The 24919-nt window shown below is 49.2% G+C and overlaps 1 protein-coding gene across 1 annotated transcript in view; it reads right to left on the reverse strand.

The window, feature by feature from the left end:
* The window catches only part of LOC144819772 (neuronal acetylcholine receptor subunit alpha-7-like), an 892484-nt gene that overhangs the window by 79686 nt on the left and 787879 nt on the right, over positions 1-24919 (reverse strand). The window contains exon 10 of the mRNA XM_078677526.1: positions 6359-6468. Within this exon, the coding sequence (XP_078533652.1) occupies positions 6359-6468 (110 nt within the window). The remainder of the gene's footprint in view (positions 1-6358; positions 6469-24919) is intronic.

Raw genomic sequence — 24919 nt, forward strand, 5'->3', positions numbered from 1 at the left:
CGGGCCCGCAGCGCGCTTCCCGCGCCATCCCTCACGCTTCCCGCGTGCAACGTTGCGGCCCGCCTGCCATTTCACACACATCTCGCGTGGGGATAGCCTGCCATTTCCCACGTATTTCGCGTGCAACGCTGCCATTTCCTGCCGTTTTCACCTAGAATTGCCTGCAGCTGCCACCAGCGTATCTCAGGGCCCATAGCCCCCTGGTGTCTGGGTATCTCCTGGCCGTCAGCACCTCCCGCCTTCCCCGATGGCCATGGCCGCCGTGCCACCACTGGAACCCTTCACGGTCACGGGCACACCTCCCTCCCAAGCTGCCCGATGGAAGAAGTGGGTGGAACGCCTGGAGAACTACTTTGTGGCGGCGGACATCGCAGTTGAACGGCGGCGCGCAATGCTTCTGCACCTAGGAGGAGAAGCTATCCACGACATCATGAAAGACGTGGTGGAAGGCGGCTCACCCCGGAACTACACCACGCTACGCGACGCCATAACAGAGTACTTTGAACCTTTCGCCAGCGCGGATTATGAACGATTCTTGCTCCGCCAAGCCCGCCAGCTCCCAGAGGAGTCCGTTGATGTCTTCTATGCGAGACTCAAGAAGTTAGCCAGCAAGTGCACCCTGCCGGATGTGGACGACGAGATCCGCGCCAAATTTATACAAGGCTGCGCCTCCTCGAAACTACGCGAAAGAGTCCTAGAGACAGACAACATGCCCATGTGCGACATCCTAGCGCTCGGACGGTCTAAAGAACTATCGAAAGCTCGAGCAGCTCACATGGAGCCAAAACCAACGGTCGCAGTCAAAGTTGAACCAGTGTGCTCCATCAAAACAAATGGCACTGACACACGCACGAAACCATCCCGAAGACCTCGGCAAAGCCCCGCTCAGTCATCTCACGACCGCCCCTGCATGTGGTGCGGAGGGACAACCCCCCACAGCGGAGCGTGCCCAGCGCAAGGAAAAATCTGCAGCGCCTGCGGTAAAGCCAATCATTTCGCGAGCGTGTGTTTATCCTCACAGAGGAAGAACCCCAGTGGCCTACCCCGAAGAGTGAGACAGATAGAGCCAACGCCAGGTACCGCCACCAACAGTGACATGGACGACGACGAAGCGGACGCAGCGTCAGTCCACGTGGTACGAATGCTCAACACACTAGCGGCAACACCGTCCGCAGAACCTATGTGCACGGTGGATATACAGGATCAAGCATTAGCAGCCCTCATCGACACCGGGGCAACGATCAACCTGATGGCAGCCAGCGTGTACCGGACATTAAACGAACCGCCAGCACTCCATCTCACGAGAGTTCAAGTGTATGCCTACGGCACCAGTCGACCCCTCCGCCTCTGCGGAGTGTTCCGGACAACAATCTCACACGACTCCCATCACGTACACACCAAAATCTACGTGTCACAAGAAGGGTCCGGATTCCTGCTCGGCTGCCGGACCGCTCAAGACCTCAGGCTGATCCACTTCGCCCTCACGGTCCAAGCCCACAGCCTCGACCATCTCGTATTACAACATACGTCACTGTTCGATGGGATCGACTGCTTGAGAGGACCCGCCGTCCGCCTCCACATAGATCGCTCGGTCGCTCCAGTGGCCCTCAGACACCGGCGCATAGCGTTCCACCTACGACCCAAAGTGGAAGCAGAACTACGTGTGCTAGAGAGAGCCGGAATCATAGAGCGAGTCAGCGGACCGAGTCCATGGGTGTCACCCATCGTAGTGGCCAAGAAACCGAAACAACCTGACGCGGTGCGGATCTGCGTGGATATGCGCATCCCGAACCTCGCGATCAAGAGAGAACGCCATCTGATACCAACCATAGACGACATCATCGGTGAGCTGTCAGGTTCGAAGTGGTTCTCGAAGATGGACCTGAGGTCCGGATATCACCAGATCCCTCTACACCCAGACTCCCGCCCGATAACCACTTTCTCTACCCACGCAGGCCTGTGGAGATACACTAGACTCAACTTCGGGATATCCAGCGCGGCCGAAGTATTCCAGAACATCATTCAAAATGTCCTGCAAGGCCTAGACGGCGTGGTGAACGTGAGCGACGATATCTTAGTCCACGCGGCGACGCTCGACGAACACATCCGACGCCTCCAGGCCGTCTTCACCAGGCTACAGGAGAGAGGTCTGACCCTTCACAGGGAGAAGTGCGAGTTCCTCCGGAAGGACATCAGCTTTTTCGGGTACCGGTTCTCCGACCAAGGCGTTGGGCCAGACCCGGACAAAGTAAAAGACATCCATGATGCCCCCGCTCCAACATCAGTGACTGCCGTCCGCAGTTTCCTAGGGATGGTAACATACCGCGGGCGCTTCATTAAAGACCTGTCTGATCTCACCGGCCCCCTTCGCGACCTCACTAAGGCCACAGCCACCTGGGAGTGGGGACAAGAACAGCAAGAGGCCTTCCAGAAAACCAAAGCGGCACTCTCAGCAGACACGACCCTAGCCTACTTCAACCCTCAATACGAGTCACAGCTTGTAGTGGATGCGAGTCCAACCGGCCTCGGCGCGGTCCTGGCCCAGCAGCAACCCTGTGGAGAATGGGCACCCGTCGCGTACGCAAGCAGGACCCTCACAGCAACGGAACAAAGATATTCGCAAATCGAAAGAGAGGCCATCGCTATTCTATGGGGGTGCCGCCACTTCCATATCTACGTGTACGGACATCCATTTGTGGTAATCACAGACCACAAACCACTCCTCCCACTGTTCCAAGGGTCCTCCTCACGTCCTCCTCCACGCATCGAGAAATGGGTACTCCAGTTCCAAGAATACCAATTCACTGTGGAGTATCGACCAGGCTCCAGAAACCCCGCCGACTATCTGTCGCGGCATGCCCGCCCAGCCACTGAGACAGAAGCTGCAGAGGCCGACGCCACCGAAGAATATGTGAGAATGATAGTGGAGCGTTCAAGGCCATTACCCATCTCCCTTGAGGACGTTACACGAGCCACCAAGGACGACGACTGCCTACAAATCGCCATCCAGGCCATTCAATCAGGGAACTGGAAGCCACTACAAAGCCCGGCGTCGTTCCGCACCCCAGAAGCTCAAGCCACACTACGAGCGCTGTACCAAGTCCAGAGCGAACTATCCATCTCGCCAGAAGGATGCCTCCTGTGAGGCCCCCGCCTAGTTCTACCTGAGAGCCTCACCCAACAAGCAGTCCTCCTAGCCCATGGAGCTCACGAGGGCACTGTGAAGTCGAAAAATCGCATCAGAACCAAGCTCTGGTTCCCGGGGCTGGACAAGAAGGTAGAAGACGTCATCCAACGATGCCCAGTATGCATAGTGACCAGCCTGCCCAATCCCCCGGCACCGGTAATCACAGAAGAAGGGCCGACCGCCCCATGGACACGAGCCAGCACAGATTTCGGTAGCCTCCCAGGCGGGAAGTACATGTTTATAGTGGTGGATGACTACTCAAGGTACCCCGAAATCGAAATTCTACCCTCCACCGCAGCCTCCGAGGTGATTCCAAAGCTAGAGAAAATCATTGCGACCCATGGCCTAATAGGAGAATTACGCACTGACAACGGACCTCCTTTCAATGGCGGAGATCTGGCAGAATATCTACAATCACACCGCATCAAACATCGGAAAATAACCCCAAGATGGCCCCAAGCCAATGGCGAAGTCGAGAGACTGATGAGGACTCTGAATAAGACAATCCAAATTGCTATGGCAGATGGCCAAAACTTAGAACTAGCCCTCTTCCAGTTTTTACGAGAGTACAGACTGACCCCTCACTGCACCACGGGGGTGCCTCCAAGCCGCCTGTGTTTCAACAGAGCAGTGGTGGATACTCTCCCACACCATCCCAGATGGGCCTCAGCTCCAACCCCGAGCAACCGATCCATGGAACAGCGAACCAAGGCTAACAAGGAAGCCTCAAGACGGAGGAGAGCTGCAGACAGCCCCATTCAGGTGGGCGACCGGGTGCTAGTGAAAAATCGTCACCCAGGAGGGAAGTTCCGTCTCCCGTTTGAGATACATCCCTGGATTGTCACCGGCGTAAATGGCACCATGATCACCGCAGTGAAAGGGAGAGAGACTGTCACAAGAAACGTGACGTTTTTCAAGAGACTGTTGCATAGGGAAGATGACGAATTCCCAGATCCAGCTGAGCATCTCCCAGGGCTGACCCGAAGCCCACGAGAAACAGAAGGAGAAGATACCCCCGAGGAGGAAGAGACTCCGCAAAGAGACGCCACTGTACAAGTCAGGGATGAACAGGAGCCGCAGGTGGCATTCAGCCACCCTGGAGATGGTGCAGCCAGAGACTCTGAAGAACTGACTCCCACCCAGTCGGGTGAGCGCAGCCAAAGCAGGTATAACTTGCGCCCCTGCCCGAAACCATCCCAGAAGTACAAAGATTTCGTGGCCTGCTGCGGACGCTGAGAGAACTTGAGTTGCGCTGCAACCACCTCATAAGTAAGACTGTTCCTTTTGCATTTATAGACCTCAGAGACTGTAAGCAGAGACACTGTTGCATTATGCCAAGTTGTTTATTTGTTTTTCTTTAGGGTAAAGGAGGAATGTAATGTTGTGCAAAGTGGGCGCGACCACCCTGGCCCACGAGCAGCGCTAATGTGCTTTGTCCATTCCCCCCCCTGTAAGCGTAGGTCTAATGGCTCCGCCCGACGTAGGGACGGAGCGCACATTAAATTGTTAATAAATAGCCCATGACCCTGGGCGTGGCAGGCAGTTGACTGACTACTAAGCATACACACGTGTGGTCTCCTTTACTGTAGTTGTAGGCCTACCTACGACACGACAGATACCAGGATTTTTAAATGCGAAGCTCAAAATTAAGAAATGATTTACCTTGTAAGTTCTTTGGTTTCCGATTTCCTGTGGTAAAATAGGTGGCAAGAGAAGGTTCTTTCCTCAGTATCGTCGGCAAATGTTGAAAGAGGGTTCTTGTGTTGAAATGAGGATCCTTGAACGAAGGTTTAGTTTGAAAACCTTTATTGGTTACATACGTGATATGTAGCACAACCCACAACCACTCATCCTGGTATCCCCGCCGTAACTGCCAAACCAACAGAGCAGCAGGGTTCGAACGAGAGCTCCAGGATGAGTGACTTGGCAAATGACAATAGCGCACGAGGGCAGGCGCGCGGAACTGACAAGTTGTCCTTAAAGAAACAAGGACAACTTGTGACTATAACACCGGGCTATGGTCCATAGGGGCATCAAGAGACCGGGAGATGCAGCGTCGACCGGTGCCCCCGGATGGAGTGTGCCACGTTCACTCTCGGTTCGCAGTGACATCCGCCATGTTGGGGCCCCAGGGCCTCAAAGGAGCCGGATTCCAGTAGGGCCCACGAAGTCCCGAACTGTAGTCCGGACAGATCAGCGGATAATACTCCGTCCAGAGGAGCCCTACGAGCAGGTAGGAGACTCGGATGACAGCCGCATGTGTCGGGATTCGAGACGGATGACAGAGATGTCCGGAGCACTCTTAGAGTGCGACTGTCATCTAGACGCCTCAAGTCCCACCTAGCTTGTCAGAGCATTTTCACTCCTGAATTGGTCATAGTAGGGTTCAAACATCCCAATATAGCGGAACTTTCTGATTACAAGTAGGTGCTAAGCAGCTCAAAGCTCAAGCCTCTTCATGGGTCAAACAGTTACTGAATGCTGCGCTGCACCCATTGTCTGAACTGGGGTGGCAGAGTGGGCTAAAGAATGGTGCTGGATTAAACCCAGATCTGTTGACTGGGTGTGAGTGTTTGATTGGTTCAGATGCTCCGTCCATCACCACCCCCTTTTTTAGCCCACTGAAGCAGGGCTCAGAAGAAGCATCTCAGTGCCAACTTCATTAGGAATGTGGCCCTCTGAAACTTGTCTCAGAAAGTGTCGTCTTCCTGACCTTTGCTCTGTGAAGATCACAACCTGGTAAGGCAGTCTTCCTTCCTACTCACTCAGAGCAAAAAGTAAGCAGCATGCCCTACTCGTCCCAGCTAATGCATTTGAGCAAGTGGATAGTAACAACATGATTTTTTATATTTAACAGGTTACAAAGAGTAAATTGATTGTCAAAAAATAAATTAAAATAACCTACCCTCTTGTAGGAACTTCTCCACAGGTAATAGGAAATTCTCCACAGGTAATAGGAAATTGAAGAAAATCATCTTACATTTGATACAACATTAAAAGGAATCACATGACCCACACTCGTCAGAATCAGTGTAATATTGCTTAAGCTGCAACACAGTAGCACCCAACAATTTTGACTGCATTTCTAGGAATTTTATATTTTTAGCCATCATTAAAACATAAAATTGAGAGAGGTTATAAAGTGAAGCCATGCTTGTTTTGGCCACTTACCCATCTTGGCATTTTTCCTGCTTGAGGATCATGATGGTGAAACTGAAGTACCAGGACTGTGACTACAACAGACAGTCCCACGATCACCATGATGCTTGCAAAATATTGTGCTGGAAAGGTAAAACAGGACACCGCATCACGTATGGGCTAATTTTCCAATATTTTCACAGGATCAGGCTATCCAGCTAGTGATTTGCAATCTAAGAACTTAGGCATGTAACACAGCTTTTTTTATACATTTTTTAATATAAATCTTTATTTTAAACAGTTGCTCGGTACACAACACACCCGGTGGGGGATCTTTCGCATAGTGAACAGTTGAAGGAGAATGGACAAAATCGTAGGCATCCATAGAAGCATTAATACACATTGTAAAACTCCAGCAAAACAAGACGGAACATCCTACCCGAGTAGATGATCACCAGAAACATGATACTCCCAACCCCCCAGTCCGATTACCCTCCCAGTTAGTAACAACTTAAACGTATGTAAAATGCACCTGCTTTTCCCGCAATCCTGCATCGTCAGCGGTGCTCCCTGAGGCAGATGCTATATGTAGAAGCAAAAGAAGTACTCAGCCACAGTGGTGTTATGTCGGGGTGAGACATGATTATGCCTGTTGTGTGTCGCATCATGGTGCAGTCATAGGTTGTTATGTTATGTTAAAAAATTTATAGAGCGCAGCGTATACCTGAGGGTGTCTTGGCGCTAGCCTAGGTAAAGAGCATAAGTGAGAAAGGAGGAAATTACTGGTTGAAAAGCCAGGTTTTAAGGAGCTTTCTAAACATCTGAAGTGAGGCACACAATCTAATGTATGCAGACAGGAGATTCCATTGTTTGGTTGCTCCTGCAAGAAAGCTGCTTCCTCCCCATTTGGTTTATTTGTATCTGAAAGTGTTAGGTTTGTAGGCTCTCATTGGTCTGAAATTTCTATTGGGAACGTATCAAGAAACGGCTTGACTCAGAAATGCTAGCCCGATTCCTAACAGTCAACCATTGAAGATCTTTGATGGTTCAGGAGACTGAATGATGTTTGGGAAGGCCAAGAAGTAGCCTAGCAGCAGAGTTCTGCAGAACCTGAAGTTTGTTGATATATTGTGCCTGAAGACTGATATATAAACCATTACAGTAATCTAATTTAGAGAGAATTGATGTGGAAATCACGTTCTTCCTAGAGTTAAGGGGGAGAAAGTTTAGAATTTTCTTTAGGATTCTGAGAGTATCATAAAAGGACGATAAGACTGCATTAATTTGCTTGCTTAGATTTAGGTTGTCATCTAGAATTACCCCATGAGTCTTGGTTTTGGGAGTCAGCAAGGGAAGCATGCTCATTATTGATGGCTAGCTAGCAGTTGATCAGAAATTAGGATTATTTCACAGGAGGATCACCTCTGTCTTTTCGGAGTTTAATTGTAAACAGTGCAGCCAGCCTGCCGGATTAACAACAGAACCTCAAATGGTGAAGACAATCTGCCCACAATGCATTCAAAGGTTTTAAATAACTTATAACTTCTGCATTCTATTTTTAAAAAACTTTTTTTGACATGCTGACTATCATTTATTGACAATGCTGCATTCTTCCGGAGAGTAGGAAAGATTCCTGTATTAACCATGGAATAGAAGATGTTTTTCAATACCATGGCTATTGGTTTCAGGATTGACTTAAGCACTGAAGGGAGGCAAGGATCATCTGGGGATCCAGGTTTGGTGGTCTGGATCGGATGTATGACGTTACAACGCAACTTTTACAACGCACTACCATTACAACGAAATTTTTACAACGCAAAAACGTTTACAACGCATACATTTACAACGCATGTTTTTACAACGCAGATACTTTTACAACGCATACCATTACAATGTAAGTATTGGTAAGTATATAATAATTTTTTTTTGAAAATTAATTAAAAATAATATAATATAATTTAATTTTTTTCATTAAATTAATTTAATGTAAATTTAAATTTACTTTATTTTTACTCTGTACCCCTGTACCCCAAAAACCCAAAACTGACCCTGAACCCTAAAAAAACCCTTTACCCAAAAACTAAAAACTGACCCTGAACCCTAAAAATACCCATGTACCCCAAAAACCCAAAACTGACCCTGAACCCTAAAAAAAAACCTTTACCCAAAAACTAAAAACTGACCCTGAACCCTAAAAATACCCCTTTACCCAAAAACTAAAAACTGACCCTGAACCCTAAAAATACCCCTTTACCCAAAAACCCAAAACTGACCCTGAACCCTAAAAATACCCCTTTACCCAAAAACCAAAAACTGACCCTGAACCCTAAAAATACCCCTTTACCCAAAAACCAAAAACTGACCCTGAACCCTAAAAATACCCCTTTACCCAAAAACCAAAAACTGACCCTGAACCCTAAAAATACCCCTTTACCCAAAAACCCCAAACTGACCCTGAACCCTAAAAATACCCCTTTACCCAAAAACTCAAAACTGACCCTGAACCCTAAAAATATCCTTTTACCCAAAAACCCAAAACTGACCCTGAACCCTAAAAATACCCCTTTACCCAAAAACCCAAAACTGACCCTGAACCCTAAAAATATCCCTTTACCCAAAAACCCAAAACTGACCCTGAACCCTAAAAATACTGTCAGATCACCAAATGCGACCTCCCCAGGAACAGATGTAGCCCCCTACACCCCCTGACCAAACACAGACGACAGTGATTAAAAACACTCGTCTCCTGAATTCAACCAGGGGGGAAAGGGGAAGTGGAAGACAAACAAGAGAGACTTCACTGGTGATGGTACCGACCAGAACTCGTCTTTCTTCAATGTTATTTCTCCTGGCAATACCTGCAACGAAAACAATAATATAACTCTGTTCTAAAACTAGTAACTCTGACACTGTATAACCTTTAGATATTTTTCTCATTACCTTAATCACCAATGAAATTAGCCCCTCTCTAACGTTTGCCTGAGCGAGTTTTTGATCAGTTATAAAGAGCTTCGGCTCCCGCTCAAGAACTGAAGATATTGGAAAATATTGTGTCTTATAATCTTTCGTGGAATTAGACCTTGAGCAGTTTTAGGAAACTGTTCTCACATGAACTAGAATAGTCTCTGAAATAGACTCCAAGTCTTATAAGTGCTTAGAAGAACAAATTATCTTGAAAACAAATTCTTTGAACAGTCACTTACAGTCTTGTTAATTTTGCGAAGCGCCTTTTGAAACAGTCACAATAGGTGGCTCCTCGCTGAATGCCGAGGTGGCGCTATATTTTATTGGTAACGGAATTCCTTACTTGGTTCTGAAGAATGGAAACCCTCTCTTCACAGAAGGTGTTCCTCCAAAAGAATACTCATCTCAATTTATTCTCAACTCTCAAACTTGACAGAAGAAAATTCTCTGAAGGCAACGACTCTGAAGACGAATTCATGAAAGAAACAAATTACCACATGCAAAGTGGATTACACAAGAAATAGCTCTGAATACTTTCCTAGAAAATTGCTGCTCTGAACTCTGAAGATACGCATCCAAAATCATGCGCTCTGAGGAAACGCTGCTCTCTCCGTCGATCTATTCAGTTGAAGTGCGCAGTTACCAGAGCGCGCATGCGCTGAATAGATGTTACTGGTCTCGCGCTCCAGAAGACTAGAGCGAGAACTTTTGTTTTCGCGCAATGGCATAGTGGGAGCAAATGAAGACAGACTCAACACCCTGAGAAAGGTTTTCAGAGTGGTCTTCCAGGTAGGGACTTGCCGCACCTTGTGTGGGTATTTATTGAATGATCTCGAGTCTTTGCAATTTCGTTTCTTGACCTTGCCGAATGTAGGACTAAGCACTGGGGTCATGACAGTACTCCCCACCAAAAGGCGTCCCTTCATTCTTGGCTTGTATGGATTTGACTGATGAAATTCTCGCACAAGTCTAGGAGCATGAACATTGTCAAATGGCTCCCAAGAGTTCTCTTCCGAGCCAAAACCCTTCCAACTGATCAAATAGTGTAATTTACCTTTTCTGATTTTTGAATCTAGAATTTTATGTACCTCAAACTCATCTACGGAATCTACTTCTACAGGTTTTGGTGTGGATTGCATTCTTAAGTGCTGTGGACTTTTCTTTATCAAAGATACATGAAAGACTGGGTGAACTCTCAAGTATGATGGCAGGTGAATTTTTACTGAGACAGGATTGATCATTTTAACTACCTTAAATGGTCCGATGAATCTTGGTTGAAACTTGCGATTCTCTTTTAACCTAAGGTGTTTGGTAGATAGCCAAACCGTATCTCCTGCTCTAAAGGGAGAATTTTTTCTTCTCTTTTTATCAGCTTGTGCCTTATAACTTTTCTTGGCCTTTTCGATATTGACTTTGGCTTGACTTATAGATTCATGCATCTTTTCTACAAAACTCTCAACTGCTGGGACTGGTGCCTCTTCCCTACTTAGAGTCAAACTAGGATGTCTTCCATAGTTCAAATAAAAGGGGGAAAAACCGGTAGAGGAGTGTTGTGCATTATTGTAGGCAAATTCAGCTGACCAAACTAAATCCGACCATCCCTCCTCTTGATTCATTAAATAAAGTCGTAAATATTGTTCGAGCTCTTGATTGACTCTCTCGGTTTGCCCATCAGTTTCTGGATGGAAACTGGTTGAGAAACGAGCATCTATTCCCAATCTTTTGGTGAAGGCTTTCCAAAAGTGGGAAACAAATTGTGACCCTCGATCTGTTACTATGACTTGTGGAACGCCATGCAGTCTGACAATATGCTGAGTAAATATTTGAGCTAACTGGGAAGCTGAAGGGATACTTTTTAAGGCTACAAAATGGGCCATTTTAGAGAAAGTGTCCACCATCACTAATATGGTATTCAACCCTTGACTAACTGGAAGATCCACAATGAGATCCATGGACACCGTATGCCAAGGATGAGGGGGGTTGGGCAAAGGCATTAACTGTCCCAGAGGAGCCCTTCGATCAGATTTGCCTCTCAAGCATCGCTCGCAGGTGGTAACATACTGTCGTATCTGTGATCTCATCTCCGGCCACCAAAAATTTCTCTCAATCAACTCTGTGGTTTTCTGAATTCCCTTGTGACCAGCTAAGGTTCCATCATGGCAAGATCTCAAGGCTTTTTCCTGTAATTCCTTCGTGGGAAGGTATAAACTATTCTGATGGTAAGGCAACCCTTTCCGGATTTCTCTAACAGAATCTTCTTCGGACCACATTTTCATCTCTTCAGAAGATAGAGCCTTCTGAATCCCTTCTGAGAAATCGGTCGTAATGGAGATTGCAACTATCTTCTCTTCAGGAATTATCGGTTGATCTTTTGGATTGACATCTCTGGAATTGGAATTGATTCTGGAAAGCGCATCTGCCTTTACATTACTAGTGCCTGGTCTGAATGTGATAACAAAATTGTAATCTGCGAAAAACAAAGACCAGCGAAGCTGACGTGCTGTCAAGGTTCTTGCTGATTTTAAGAATTGTAGATTACGGTGATCTGTATATACAGTAACCTTGTGAGTTGCGCCAAGTAGATAATGCCTCCATTCAAGAAAGGCCGCCTTAACAGCTAACAATTCTTTATCTGAGATGGAATAGTTACATTCTGGAGGAGTTAATTTCCGTGAATAAAAGGCCACTGGGTGCAACTGTCCTGTATTGGGATGGCGTTGAGATAAAATCCCTCCTATAGCCACATCTGAGGCGTCAGCCTCCACAAAAAATGGTTCTTCAGGTCTGGGATGCAACAGAATTGGAGCCTGGGTGAAAGATCTCTTTAAAAATTGGAAGGCTGATTCCGCTTCCTCATTCCACTCAAACCTGACTCCTTTTCTCAATAGACGCGTGATGGGACTAACCTTATGAGAGAAATCTGGAATGAATCTCCGATAAAAATTGGAGAAACCAATAAAACTCTGAATTTCTTTCACACACGAAGGGGATGGCCAATCTTGCACTGCCTTGACTTTGGAAATATCCATGCTGACTCCTTTGGGAGACAACACAAATCCAAGAAACTCCACTTCATCCACATGGAAGGCGCATTTCTCCAATTTTACAAAAAGATGATTTTCAAGTAATCGAATTAAAATCGATCTGACATGGGAAATGTGTTCATTTACATTTTTTGAAAAGATTAAAATGTCATCAATGTAAACCACAGCAATTCTGTCCAGAAATTCTCGCAGGATATCGTTTACAAAATGTTGAAAAGCTGCTGGGGCATTACATAAACCGTATGGCATCACTTGATACTCGAACAATCCATGTCGTGTTCAAAAAGCAGTTTTCCATTCATCACCAGCAGCAATTCTAATCAAATGATATGCCCCACGCAAATCTAGTTTAGTGTAAATTTTGGCATCTTTTACTTGGTCCAGGAGCACTGAAATGAGAGGTAGGGGATATCTATTTTTTACTGTCACTTGATTGAGTGCTCTATAATCAATACAGGTTCTCAATTCACCATTCTTTTTTGGGATGAAAAATAAAGGTGAAGAAACGGGTGACTTGGATGGACGAATGAATCCATTCTCTAAATATTGCTCCAGATATGTCTTTAAATACGTGTTCTCATCTTCTGTTAATGCATAGATGCGGCTACATGGAAGCACTGCTCCCGGTTCAATTTCGATTTTGCAATCGTAAGGACGATGCGGAGGAAGTTTCTCTGCCTCTCTCTTATCAAAAACTGCAGATAGATCTCGATATTCCGTCGGAATCTCTTGGGTTTCAATTGAACAAATCAGAGCTGGATGATCGGCCAACTTTCGCGCTGGGGAGTCTTCCTCTATCGAAGGGGAATCACAAAAACAATTTTCTTTACAAAAAATTGAATCCATACAGACTGTTCTCTTCTCCCAATCAATGCGTGGATTGTGCTCAGTTAACCACGGAAGACCTAATATAAGCTGAAACTGTGGAGCATCAATGAGATTGAAAATTAAAGTTTCTGTGTGACCCTTCAACCCAGTTAATTGAATATTCTCTGTCTCATGAGTGATTGGGCCAGATGATAAATTAGTTCCGTCTACTGCTCTCACAGACTCTACTAATTTCTTCCGTATGAATTGAATTCCAATCCGTTGAGCATACTTAATGTCACAAAAATTGCCCGTTGCTCCTGAATCAATCATCACGGTGACCTCACTGAGCTTGTGATTTCGAAACTCGATAGTGAATGAGACTACTAAATGAGGAGCAGATGATTGAAGAGTATTAATTATCTGTTGAGGACTTGAAGCTGACTTTGGTTCTGCTTCCACCTGTGCAGCTCCGACTACAGGTGAAGCCGATCTTTTACCTGCTGTGACATCTTAGGCTTCTTTGGACAATCTTTTACAAAATGGCCCGATAATCCACAATACAAACACAATTGTCCCGCTCTTCTTCTCTCTTTTTCTTCTTTGGATAAAGGTCCTCTTATCGACCCAATTTGCATGGGCTCCTCTGACTGAGAACTTTCGTTTGCCTTTTGACTCTCAGTTTTCATACGATCGAATCGAGGTGGAGGAAAACGAAAATCTCTTCTCTTTTCACTCTTACGTTCGTGGAGTCTATGATCCATTTGCAATACCAAATCAATAAGCTCGGAAACTTCTGTGGGTCTTTTTGGAATTTGCGCTAGAGCGTCTTTAAGTTCATCTTTTAAACCTCGATAAAAGATGGCAGCTCTCTTAGCCTCCGGCCATTGAGTTTCAACAATCAATTTATTGAATTGGGCTAGATATGCCACCAAATCTCTATTGCCTTGTTTTAGATCCAGTAATTCATTGTCTGTAGCTTGTGACGCTGAACGTCTATCAAAGATTCTCAAAAACTCCACCTTAAATTCTTCAAACCTGTACAAAATGGGGTCGTCCTTTGTGACTAGAGACATAGACCACGCAGCTGCGTCACCAGTCAGATACGACAGAATGAAAGCCACCTTTGATTGATCCTTAGCAAATATTACTGGCCTACACAAAAAGTGTAGAGAACATTGTGTGAGAAACATTTGAGCTTTCTGGGGGTCCCCGCTAAATCTCTCGGGAGAGGCCAATGGAATGATGGGCGAGACTGCATGAATTACTTGGGTAGAGATATCAGAGGAAGATGAGCTACTAATTTGACTTGTTGAAGGCTTAAAACTTGGACCTACTTCTAACAATTCATCTAATTTTAATTTTATTTGTAAATTTTCTTGACTAGTCCTTTCTATCTCTGCTCTGAGATTTTTATTGTCTTCCAATGAATTATTTAATTGTTTTTGCATACTATCAAGAACTGTGGCTAATGCCTTTAAATCTAAGCCTTCAGCCATGTCTGCTCGGGAAGAGGTCTGTGCACCTCAGAAAGAGGCTTTCTGGGCACTTCAATCTGTCAGATCACCAAATGCGACCTCCCCAGGAACAGACGTAGCCCCCTACACCCCCTGACCAAACACAGACGACAGTGATTAAAAACACTTGTCTCCTGAATTCAACCAGGGGGGAAAGGGGAAGTGGAAGACAAACAAGAGAGACTTCACTGGTGATGGTACCGACCAGAACTCGTCTTTCTTCAATGTTATTTCTCCTGGCAATACCTGCAACGAAAACAATAATATAACTCTGTTCTAAAACTAGTAACTCTGACACTGTATAACCTTTAGATATTTTTCTCATTACCTTAATCACCAATGAAATTAGCCCCTCTCTAACGTTTGCCTGAGCGAGTTTTTGATCAGTTGTAAAGAGCTTCGGCTCCCGCTCAAGAACTGAAGATATTGGAAAATATTGTGTCTTATAATCTTTCGTGGAATTAGACCTTGAGCAGTTTTAGGAAACTGTTCTCACATGAACTAGAATAGTCTCTGAAATAGACTCCAAGTCTTATAAGTGCTTAGAAGAACAAATTATCTTGAAAACAAATTCTTTGAACAGTCACTTACAGTCTTGTTAATTTTGCGAAGCGCCTTTTGAAACAGTCACAATAGGTGGCTCCTCGCTGAATGCCGAGGTGGCGCTATATTTTATTGGTAACGGAATTCCTTACTTGGTTCTGAAGAATGGAAACCCTCTCTTCACAGAAGGTGTTCCTCCAAAAGAATACTCATCTCAATTTATTCTCAACTCTCAAACTTGACAGAAGAAAATTCTCTGAAGGCAACGACTCTGAAGACGAATTCATGAAAGAAACAAATTACCACATGCAAAGTGGATTACACAAGAAATAGCTCTGAATACTTTCCTAGAAAATTGCTGCTCTGAACTCTGAAGATACGCATCCAAAATCATGCGCTCTGAGGAAACGCTGCTCTCTCCGTCGATCTATTCAGTTGAAGTGCGCAGTTACCAGAGCGCGCATGCGCTGAATAGATGTTACTGGTCTCGCGCTCCAGAAGACTAGAGCGAGAACTTTTGTTTTCGCGCAATGGCATAGTGGGAGCAAATGAAGACAGACTCAACACCCTGAGAAAGGTTTTCAGAGTGGTCTTCCAGGTAGGGACTTGCCGCACCTTGTGTGGGTATTTATTGAATGATCTCGAGTCTTTGCAATTTCGTTTCTTGACCTTGCCGAATGTAGGACTAAGCACTGGGGTCATGACAAATACCCCTTTACCCAAAAACCCAAAACTGACCCTGAACCCTAAAAATATCCCTTAACCCAAAAACCCAAAACTGACCCCGAACCCTAAAAATACCCCTTTACCCAAAAACCCAAAACTATAACATTTTAAATATTATTATATACTTACCAATACTTACGTTGTAATGGTATGCGTTGTAAAAGTATCTGCGATGTAAAAACATGCATTGTAAAAGTATGCGTTGTAATAGTTTTTGCGTTGTAAAAGTTTTGTTGTAATGGTAGTGCGTTGTAAAAGTTGCGTTGTAAACGTTGTTTCCCGTCTGGATCAGATTGTCAATCTGCAATTCCGAAACTGGGGTAATGGTGGTTAACGAGGCCAGTGAGATATCATTATCCTCAATGCAGTGTACAGTGCTGTTAGCCACTTTTGAAATCACATTGTTGGAATGGTTAAATAGGTTATAAATATGGTCGACTTCACTCTTGAAGTGTTGGGCAATGGTGTCACAGAAGGGTTGGCTTTTATAACCTCCGCTGGGCAGACGCGCTGATCGTGGTTTTAAAAAACCCTGCGTCTGGTGGGCGTTTACAGGCTTGTAGTGTTGGGCCTCAGGCCCTCATGACGGTAGTAAGGGACACGGACAACTAGCTGTATAATACCGTAAACTGGCCCAGGGCACGTGCGCCAGGCCCCTTTTATTATCAGGGTCACTTGACTGGTGACGCCTTTGGTGGGTGGGTGTAGAGTGTATGTCACATCCTGGTGGAACACTAGAATGTATCCAGCCGGATACTACATTCCTCCCAAACTTTAATAAAAAGAACAAACAAAAGTCCAACCTGTAAGAAAACAAATAAACAATATACAACACCAAATGAGTCTCTTCAGGATGTCATCCAGGCAGCGCTGGCGCTTTGGACCGCGTGGTCAGGATGCTTTCATCTGCCCTGGTCTCACGGTGTTGAAAGTTCATGTACAGAGTTTCAGTGCTGGTGCATCTGGAGCTGAGGTGGAATCCACACTGGGAGATCTCTCAGGGCTCGGTGGATGGCAGAGCCTGCAGCTGTTGGAGACGATCTCTGGGAGCGAGGCCTTCTTTTGGAGGTGGCGTGCTCGATGGTCTACCTTTCTCCTGACTTCTGAGTGACGTCCGATTTGCCTCTGTCCCTCGCTCGGACTCCTCTCTCACTGGAGCCTCTTGGAGGGCTTTCCTGCAGGCTGCCATGGGACCGTGTGGACCGTGCAGGGCATCGTGGGAGCCGCGTGGAGGCGTCGCTGGGGAACTGCCAACGGACTCACAGCCAAGTCGCTGATGTAGCCTCCGGTGGTGGTGTTTCCATCTGGGCGTCCTCGCCGTCCGGACTCGGGTTCTGCGCCTTCCTCTGACAATCTTGTGGGTGACCAGCCTTCCGCCATGACCTTCGTGTTTCCTGCGCCTGGCGTGGAGCTGCGGCCGACACATCTCTCCTACTCGGACTCCCTTTGCACAGGAACTCCGTTGAGGCCCTTGTCCCCTGGACTGCCACCTGACTGCATGGGCTGTGCGGGCCATTGCGTAGGGCACGCCTAGGGGTCGCTGCAGAACTCCCAACAGGGCCACGACTAAGTCTTGTGTAGTCCCCAAGAGCAGATCTTCCAATGGCCGGGTGTGCTCGACTCTGGCAGGCTGTAGGTCGACTAAAGTGCACAGAAGGTTCCTGGGTGGTTCGCCTCTTTGACCTCCGGTTGTTTGGGACATGTGTGTGGATTCCCTCGGGTGGTGCGATGCTCCTTGGCGATGATGCACCTGGATGGTGATAACATAAAGTTGGTTTTCTTCAGTGGGCAAACAGGCAGCGATCTTCTGTCTGGGTGACCTTGGGGAGTGAGGAGGACTTGATGGACTCCGTGGCACTGCTCCGTTGTCTTCAGGCAGGGCCACTGCGAGGTGTGGTGCTATCGATTCTGAGCAGCCGGTGACAGGTGAGAGGACAGTCGAACTGCGCAGCATGGGGCCAGGACGCAGATCACGCTTGCTAGCGGCTTACGGTAGGTCCTCCCGCGGAGCTGTCTCCAGTGACGTCTCTGCACCCCGGTGGTTGGCTTGTGTGGATGAAACACCTTCCTCAGTGCTGGTGTGAGTCCTTGGTCCAGTCGCTCTTCTCCGTTGCATCTTGCACGCCTGTGGTGGTTGTCTGCCCTGTGGCGTGGTGCCACTGTTCTTCCTTCCTTTTTTGCGGGCCTGTTACAGGCCTGTCCTGTCAGTAGGACTTGCATGTGCTTCTGTCCTGTCAGTAGGACTTGCATGTGCTTCATGGGGACTTCCGATTGCACCACCCCCTCCTCAGGGGTTGTGTGGTGATCTGGGTCTCCTTGCTCAAGGGCATTGTGCTTGTGCCTCTGGGGTGCACCGTCGTGGCAGCTGCTTCTTCTTTTCTTCCGGTGCGCTTGTCCGGACTGGTCACTTTACGTTACGGGCTCCTTGTTCGCTATGCACCGTAACGTCCGGTCACATGTCGCCATGCTGGCGGAGCTCCTGTTGCTGTGACGGCCTGCCACATGGAGTGTGCGACTCCTCTCTTGCCTGTCATGGGTCACTGCTGACTCCGTCCTGAAGCAGTGCGAGGGAGGACACTGCGTTTCCTTCTGCCCACTGCGGGACTTTGCTGAGGCAGTGGAGATGTAGGGGATCTCCCTCTAGCAGTGCTTCTTCGTTTCGAACGTCTGGCAGGTTAGCTTCTTCACTGCGACCGTCTGGCAGGTCGGCTTCTCTTTTGGTGCGCATCTGACTGCGCCCTTTGTTTGCTTCTCTGGATGCGCTGGCTGCACATTCTCTATGGTCTGTCACTCCTGGAACGGTAGCAGCTGTCCCTGTGCTGCTGTGCACTTGCTTGGTGCTGTGGTCTCCTCTTCAACCTCGGTGCAGTAGAGATGTGTTCGCTCTCTGTACTGCGTTCAGCAGTGCTTCTCTGTGGAGAGTCCTCTTTCTCCTGGGCGCATGTCCGTGTCGTCGGGCTCCTGTGTGCATGTGTCGCGCACCTCAAACGTCGCGCTCTTGATCTTTTGCGGCGTCCTCTACTGGCGCTTGGCGTCCATGCCTCTCTTTCTTGCAGAGGTGGCTGTGCACTTTCTTTCTTAATGCAGTGGGTGTCACTGTCTGGCTTTTTTTTCCTTCAGTGTGTGGCGATGCGTCTTTTGCAGCAATGTCTGCGAGACAGGGAGCAGCTAACTTTTGTTCTCGGGGACGTTTCTTCCTCGTTGTGTGGTCTCTTCTCTTGGGACAGTTCCCAGCAAGCCTTCACAGGGGAAACCAAACTCTGGCTGCCGGCAGTGGCAGCAGAACTTGCAAGCATCACTAGTCTCTGTTGAAAGGCTCTTGCTTTGTGTCAGTGAGGGTGCTGTTGGCTAGCTCCCTGTACACCTGCTTCCTCTCTCCTGCAGTGGTGGCCTGCCACAATGCTCTCCTTGGGATATGCACCCCTCTGGGCTCTGGTGATGCAGAGTCTGGCTCAGTTAGAGTCACTTGTCTTGGTAGGCTCGGGGTCTCTATTGCTCCTTTGCCTGTTTAGCTCTGGACTCCACAGCCTTTCCTTAGTGTGTGCTGATGCATACCGTGCCTCACTGGGGGCTTGTTTCACCCCGACATGCTGGCGACATTCTTAGGTAATTCTCGGGGTGCAGTGCTCAGTCACAGCTGCTGGCAACAGTGTACGTGGGCCTTAGTGCAGTTTAGCTAATTGGCCACCACGGTTCAGTCAATGTTGCAGGCAAAGTATGGAGGGGCGCTATCAGTCTTTACTTTGCTCAGGGAGTGGCAGTAGGGCGGCCTGGCGTTTCAAACCTAGCCTCATGAAGCGCGACCACAGCAGCTTTCCTCAGTTTTGCAGGCCGTTTGTTTCATTTTGGGCTGCTCGGATCACCATGACGCAGATAACACTGATGGCCACAAGGTGGCACTGCTGTGCTATTTTCTCCCGACCGTACCAGGCTTGGCTGACGCTCGGCTGGAGTGAAGATGCAGGTGCGGTCTATGGGAGGCTGGTCAGAACAAACACATCACCTCTCCCCTTCATCCTTTTCAGGCAAGTGTTTCAACTTTCACTGAAGTCAGTTGTGCTTCCTCTTTTGCCTGGGAGGCCCTGGCAGTCGGCCTCACGCTAAGGGTCCATTTCTGTGTGGGTGCAGGGCAGACGGGTTGCTGGCCAGGGTGTGGTGTGCAAGCCTCCGCAAGGGGGCGCTGAAGAAAGGCCGCAACAACTTTACTAATGCTGTGGGCCTTAGGGTGAACTTGAAGTGCCGTGTGTTCCTGTTTGCTGGTGCCGCTACTGAGCTCCTCTCTGACGGATGGCAGCAGGCAGGGAGGGTCGCACTGTGGGTACAGGCACAGCCCTGTGACTGTTCACTTGATCTGTGTCAGGCTCACTTTAATGTTGGAGGTCCGTGTAGAGAGCCACTCGGGCTCTCTCATACTTTGTATCCCTTTGCCTCCACGCACGCACGCACACTCCGGGGCGGGCTCGCGCCGGGGATATAAATAAAGATGCAGAAGACCGCTCGGGGTCTTTCCGGCTAACTGTTAGCCAGTGTCTGTGCAGTTATTTAAGTGTCCACTTACCCACGTGCTGGGCCTTTGTTGCAGCGCCACATTGGCGACGCGGCCGGCCTACCGCCACGCGTGCCCCGCAGCATCCTGTGGCACCGCGTCGCCTGCATCCAGCTGCGGTGCCCACCCGCGTTGCTGTGCCATCCCCGACTCCCGAGGCCCGCCCACGCTTCTCCCGCGAGGGAGCGCCTTCAGCCGGCGGAGCTCGTGGGGAGTCGGCGAGCTGTTGGAGGATCCGGCGGGTGAGTCTCTTCATCGGCCCCGCCTGCGCGACACCCCAGCGTGTCCTTTCCCCCCTGCTGGCGCGGAGGCGTGCGCCCTGGGAAGAGCCCTCCGACCGTCGCGGAGCAGGAGCTCCACCCGCGGCTGCACCACGTGGCCCGGCGAGGCCTATCTCAGCCCCAGCCCCCTCGAAAGCAGGCGCGTGCTCTGCGCGCTGAAGGCGGCGTTTCTCCCCCCCGGCCTCGCCTCCTACCAGGCCACAGCGTCATCGCTTGGAGCGCCTGTCGACACTGCCGGCTCCCGGAGGGAAGTAATAAAGCATTGGCTACTCCAATTGGCCTCCAGGCCTCTCAAGTTCTCCGTGTTACCGGCCTGCAACACAAAAAAATAAATAAAAAAAATGAAATAAAATCAACCCTGTCGAGGGGGACGAGCACCTCTCACCTTGCCCAGCAGCTCTTGCCACCAACAAGCACTGGGAAGACCAAGTGGCTACTCACAACTCAAAAAAAAAAAAAAAAAAAACCCAATTAAAAGACAAGTAAAGTAACTAGAAAACAGTGTCACCACACAGCGGCACGATACCAGTAGAGTCCTGGAGGAGACACAGTCAGCCACACAATGTCAGTCATAGCGACAGGGGCGGCCCAAGACGGGGCAGGTCAAAACGCACCTCCGGCTGTCCAGCTACCACCAGTGATGCCCGCACCCCAACCACAGGCCCAGGCTCAGGCAGGAGCCACCCAGCAAGCGGCGCCCACCCACCTTCACTCCGGCGCAGCACCCATCCCTCACTTCAGCGAGACGGCGGACCCAGCTACGGCGGCGCAGAGATGGAAAGCGTGGGTCGGGAGGCTCAACCTCTATTTTAAAGGCACAAGGGAAACGGACAGAACTGTGAAGAGATCACTCCTCATATTGTATGGGGGGCCCGAAATTTACGACCTATTTGAGTCACTCCCCAACACAGGACTTGATCACGACTACGATGCTGCGGTCGCAGCCTTAAACGCACACTTTGACCCCCAAATCAATAATGATTTTGAGAAGTTTAAATTCAAACGAGCTTGGCAGACCGACTCGGAGTCAGTCGACATGTACTATGCCCGGCTTCGCCGGCTTGCAAGCACGTGCCCGTTCACCAACCCCCGGGAGGAAATAAGGGACCAGATCATTGTGGGGTGCAGGTCAAAACTGCTAAGAAAGCTAATCCTCAGACAACCGAACATATCGCTTGATGAGATACTAATCCTAGCCAGGTCGCACGAGCTGTCTGACGCCAGGGCGGAGGAGATGGAAGCAGAGTTACGCACGCCGGTGATTGCCCCACCTACCGTGAAGACAACGCCGATCAAGGAAGAAAGGGTCGACGCAATACAAGGAAGATTCCCGCCAGCGCGACCACGAAACGCCCCGCCGAGAGGAAACCAGTGAGGATATTGCGGAGCGGATCACCCAACCACTGCCACATGTGGCGCGAAAGGAAAGACGTGCCTCAAATGCGGGCGCATGAACCACTTTGCGGCTGTCTGTCGGGGAGGAAAATTCCGGTCAGCCGGTCCGCGTGCTAGGGCAGCGATGCAGCGCATCCGACAGCTGTCCCTCGACCACGAACCGCCTCCTCCAGACCATCAGGCCCAGGAAAGACGGCCGAGGTATGAGGATGACGAAGATGACGAGGTGTATGTCGTCTCCTACGTGAGCAGAGCGTCCACAAGAAGAAGGCCGCCGCCCATGTGCTCCATTGCAGTAGATGGCACCGAAGTCAAAGCCCTGATAGACACGGGGGCATCCGTGAATGTCATGGATTCAGACCAATATGAGAAGATGTCTCCAAAACCCATCTTGACGCCCTCCGCAGCAAGGATCTATACTTACGGGGGCACAGAACCACTCCCGCTAAGAGGGGTGATCCAAACAACGGTAGTTAACGGCGAGTACTCCACTGAAACCAAGTTCCACATCACTGAGGGAAAGAAAGGTACGCTTCTGAGCTGCCACACGGCAGAGGACCTTGGCCTAGTGTTCTTCGCCAATGAAGTGCATCAGGCGCACGCGGACTTCATGCTAAAGGACTTCCCGGAGCTATTCAAGGGTCTAGGAAAACTAAAGGGGCGAAAATTCAAATTGCACATAGACACGTCAGTCAGACCCATGGCACTCCGACACCGGAGGGTGCCCTTCAACCTAAGGCCACAGGTCGAGGAGGAGCTCCGGAAGCTCGAAGATCTGGGAGTAATTGAGAAGGTGTCGGGCCCGACACCCTGGGTTTCCCCGTTGGTAGTCGCACCAAAACCAAAACAACCAGGGGCGATCCGACTATGTGTGGACATGAGACTGCCCAACACTGCAGTCAAACGAGAACGGCACATCACCCCCACCATGGATGATATAGTCGCGGACCTAAACGGGGCGAAATGGTTTTCAAAGTTAGACCTAAACTCAGGCTACCACCAGCTTGAATTAGAACCAACCAGCAGGTACATCACCACCTTTTCGACCCACGTGGGGTTGCGACGCTATACCTGACTCAGCTTCGGCGTATCCTCAGCGGCGGAGGTCTTCCAAAATGCCATTCGTGAAGTACTATCGGGACTGAAGGGGGTGATCAACCTCAGCGATGATATCTTGGTGTACTCCGCGACCCTAGAAGAACATCACACCAATCTGAGAGCAACCCTTCAAAGACTCGCAGACAGTGGTCTAACCTTGCATCGGGCAAAATGCTCCTTCTACCAGGAGTCCATTGACTTTTTTGGGTATGTCTTCACGCGGGAAGGTCTGAAGGTAGACCCCAAGAAAGCGGAAGCGATCAAGGCGGCCAGCACTCCAAGGAACCCCACCGAAGTGCGCAGCTTCCTAGGCATGGCCACTTACTGTGGTCGGTTCATACCCAACTTGGCCGCGATCACAGAACCCCTCAGAGCCCTCACCAGAGCCGATCAGAAGTGGGACTGGACAGGATCCGCAAACAAAGCCTTCCAAGCAGTCAAAGCCAGCCTTCTCGAGGACACCACCATGGCCTACTTCCAACCACGACGCAAGACCGAACTTATCGTTGACGCCAGTCCCGTGGGTCTGGGAGCAGTACTCCTGCAAGAATATGGACCTGAAGAGTGGAAGCCAGTTGCATACGCCAGTAAAGCACTGTCAGACACCGAGACCAGATATGCCCAGATTGAAAGAGAGGCCCTGGCCATCAAGTGGGCGTGCCAGCACTTCCACCTATATCTTTGCGGGCAAGAGTTCACGGTGGTAACAGATCACAAGCCATTGCTACCCCTCTTTGCGGGATCATCCCGGCTGGCGCCCCCACGCATCAAACGCTGGGCAGTTCAGCTACAAGGGTACCATTTCAAGATCGTGTTCCGTCCGGGGGCCCACAACCCAGCCGACTACCTGTCCCGGCACCCGGATGTTGTCAACCAGTATCCGCCCAAAGACGAAGGCATGGAAGCCGAAGAGTTTGTCCACATGATCTCACAAGTGGCGTGTCCGGAGAACATGTCACTCAAAGAAATCGGTGGAGCCACCGCCACGGACGAAACATTGGTGAGAGTTCGCCAGGCTCTGGAAGAGAACCGGTGGGCCCACTTCCTTGATGGTGCCTCGAACCTCCGGCCGGAGGTGAGCCATGCACGACAGCAACTGTGGCAGATACGCAACGAACTGAGCATGGGAGATGAAGGAATCATACTAAGAGGACACCTCATCGTCGTACCGGAAAGTCTCCAACAAAGAGCCTTAAGTCTGGCGCACGTAGGACATCAAGGCATGGCCAAGACAAAAGCACGTCTCAGGAGCAAGGTGTGGTTCCCTGCCATGGACAGCCAAGTAGACGCCATGATACGGTCCTGCCATGCCTGCACCATCACTGGCGGCGATCCGGCCCCAGCACCGGTGATCACAGAGGAGGCACCTCAGACACCCTGGACACACCTTAGCATAGATTTTGGCAGCTTTCCAGACGGAAGACACATGCTCGTCCTGGTCGACTCGTTTTCAAAATTTCCAGTAGTCGAAGTCATATCATCCACTGCGTTTCCGCAAGTCAAAAGGGTGTTGAGCCGCGTCTTCGCAACGATGGGGCTGCCGGAGGAAATCAAATCGGACAACGGACCCCCCTTTCAAGGGAGAGAGTTTCAGCTATACCTGGAGAACCTGCGAATCAAGCACAGGAAAATCACCCCATTGTGGCCCCAGGCAAATGGGGAAGTTGAACGAC

The sequence above is a fragment of the Lissotriton helveticus genome, chromosome 2_1 (assembly GCF_964261635.1).
Source record: "Lissotriton helveticus chromosome 2_1, aLisHel1.1, whole genome shotgun sequence".
Lineage (NCBI taxonomy): Eukaryota > Metazoa > Chordata > Amphibia > Caudata > Salamandridae > Lissotriton > Lissotriton helveticus.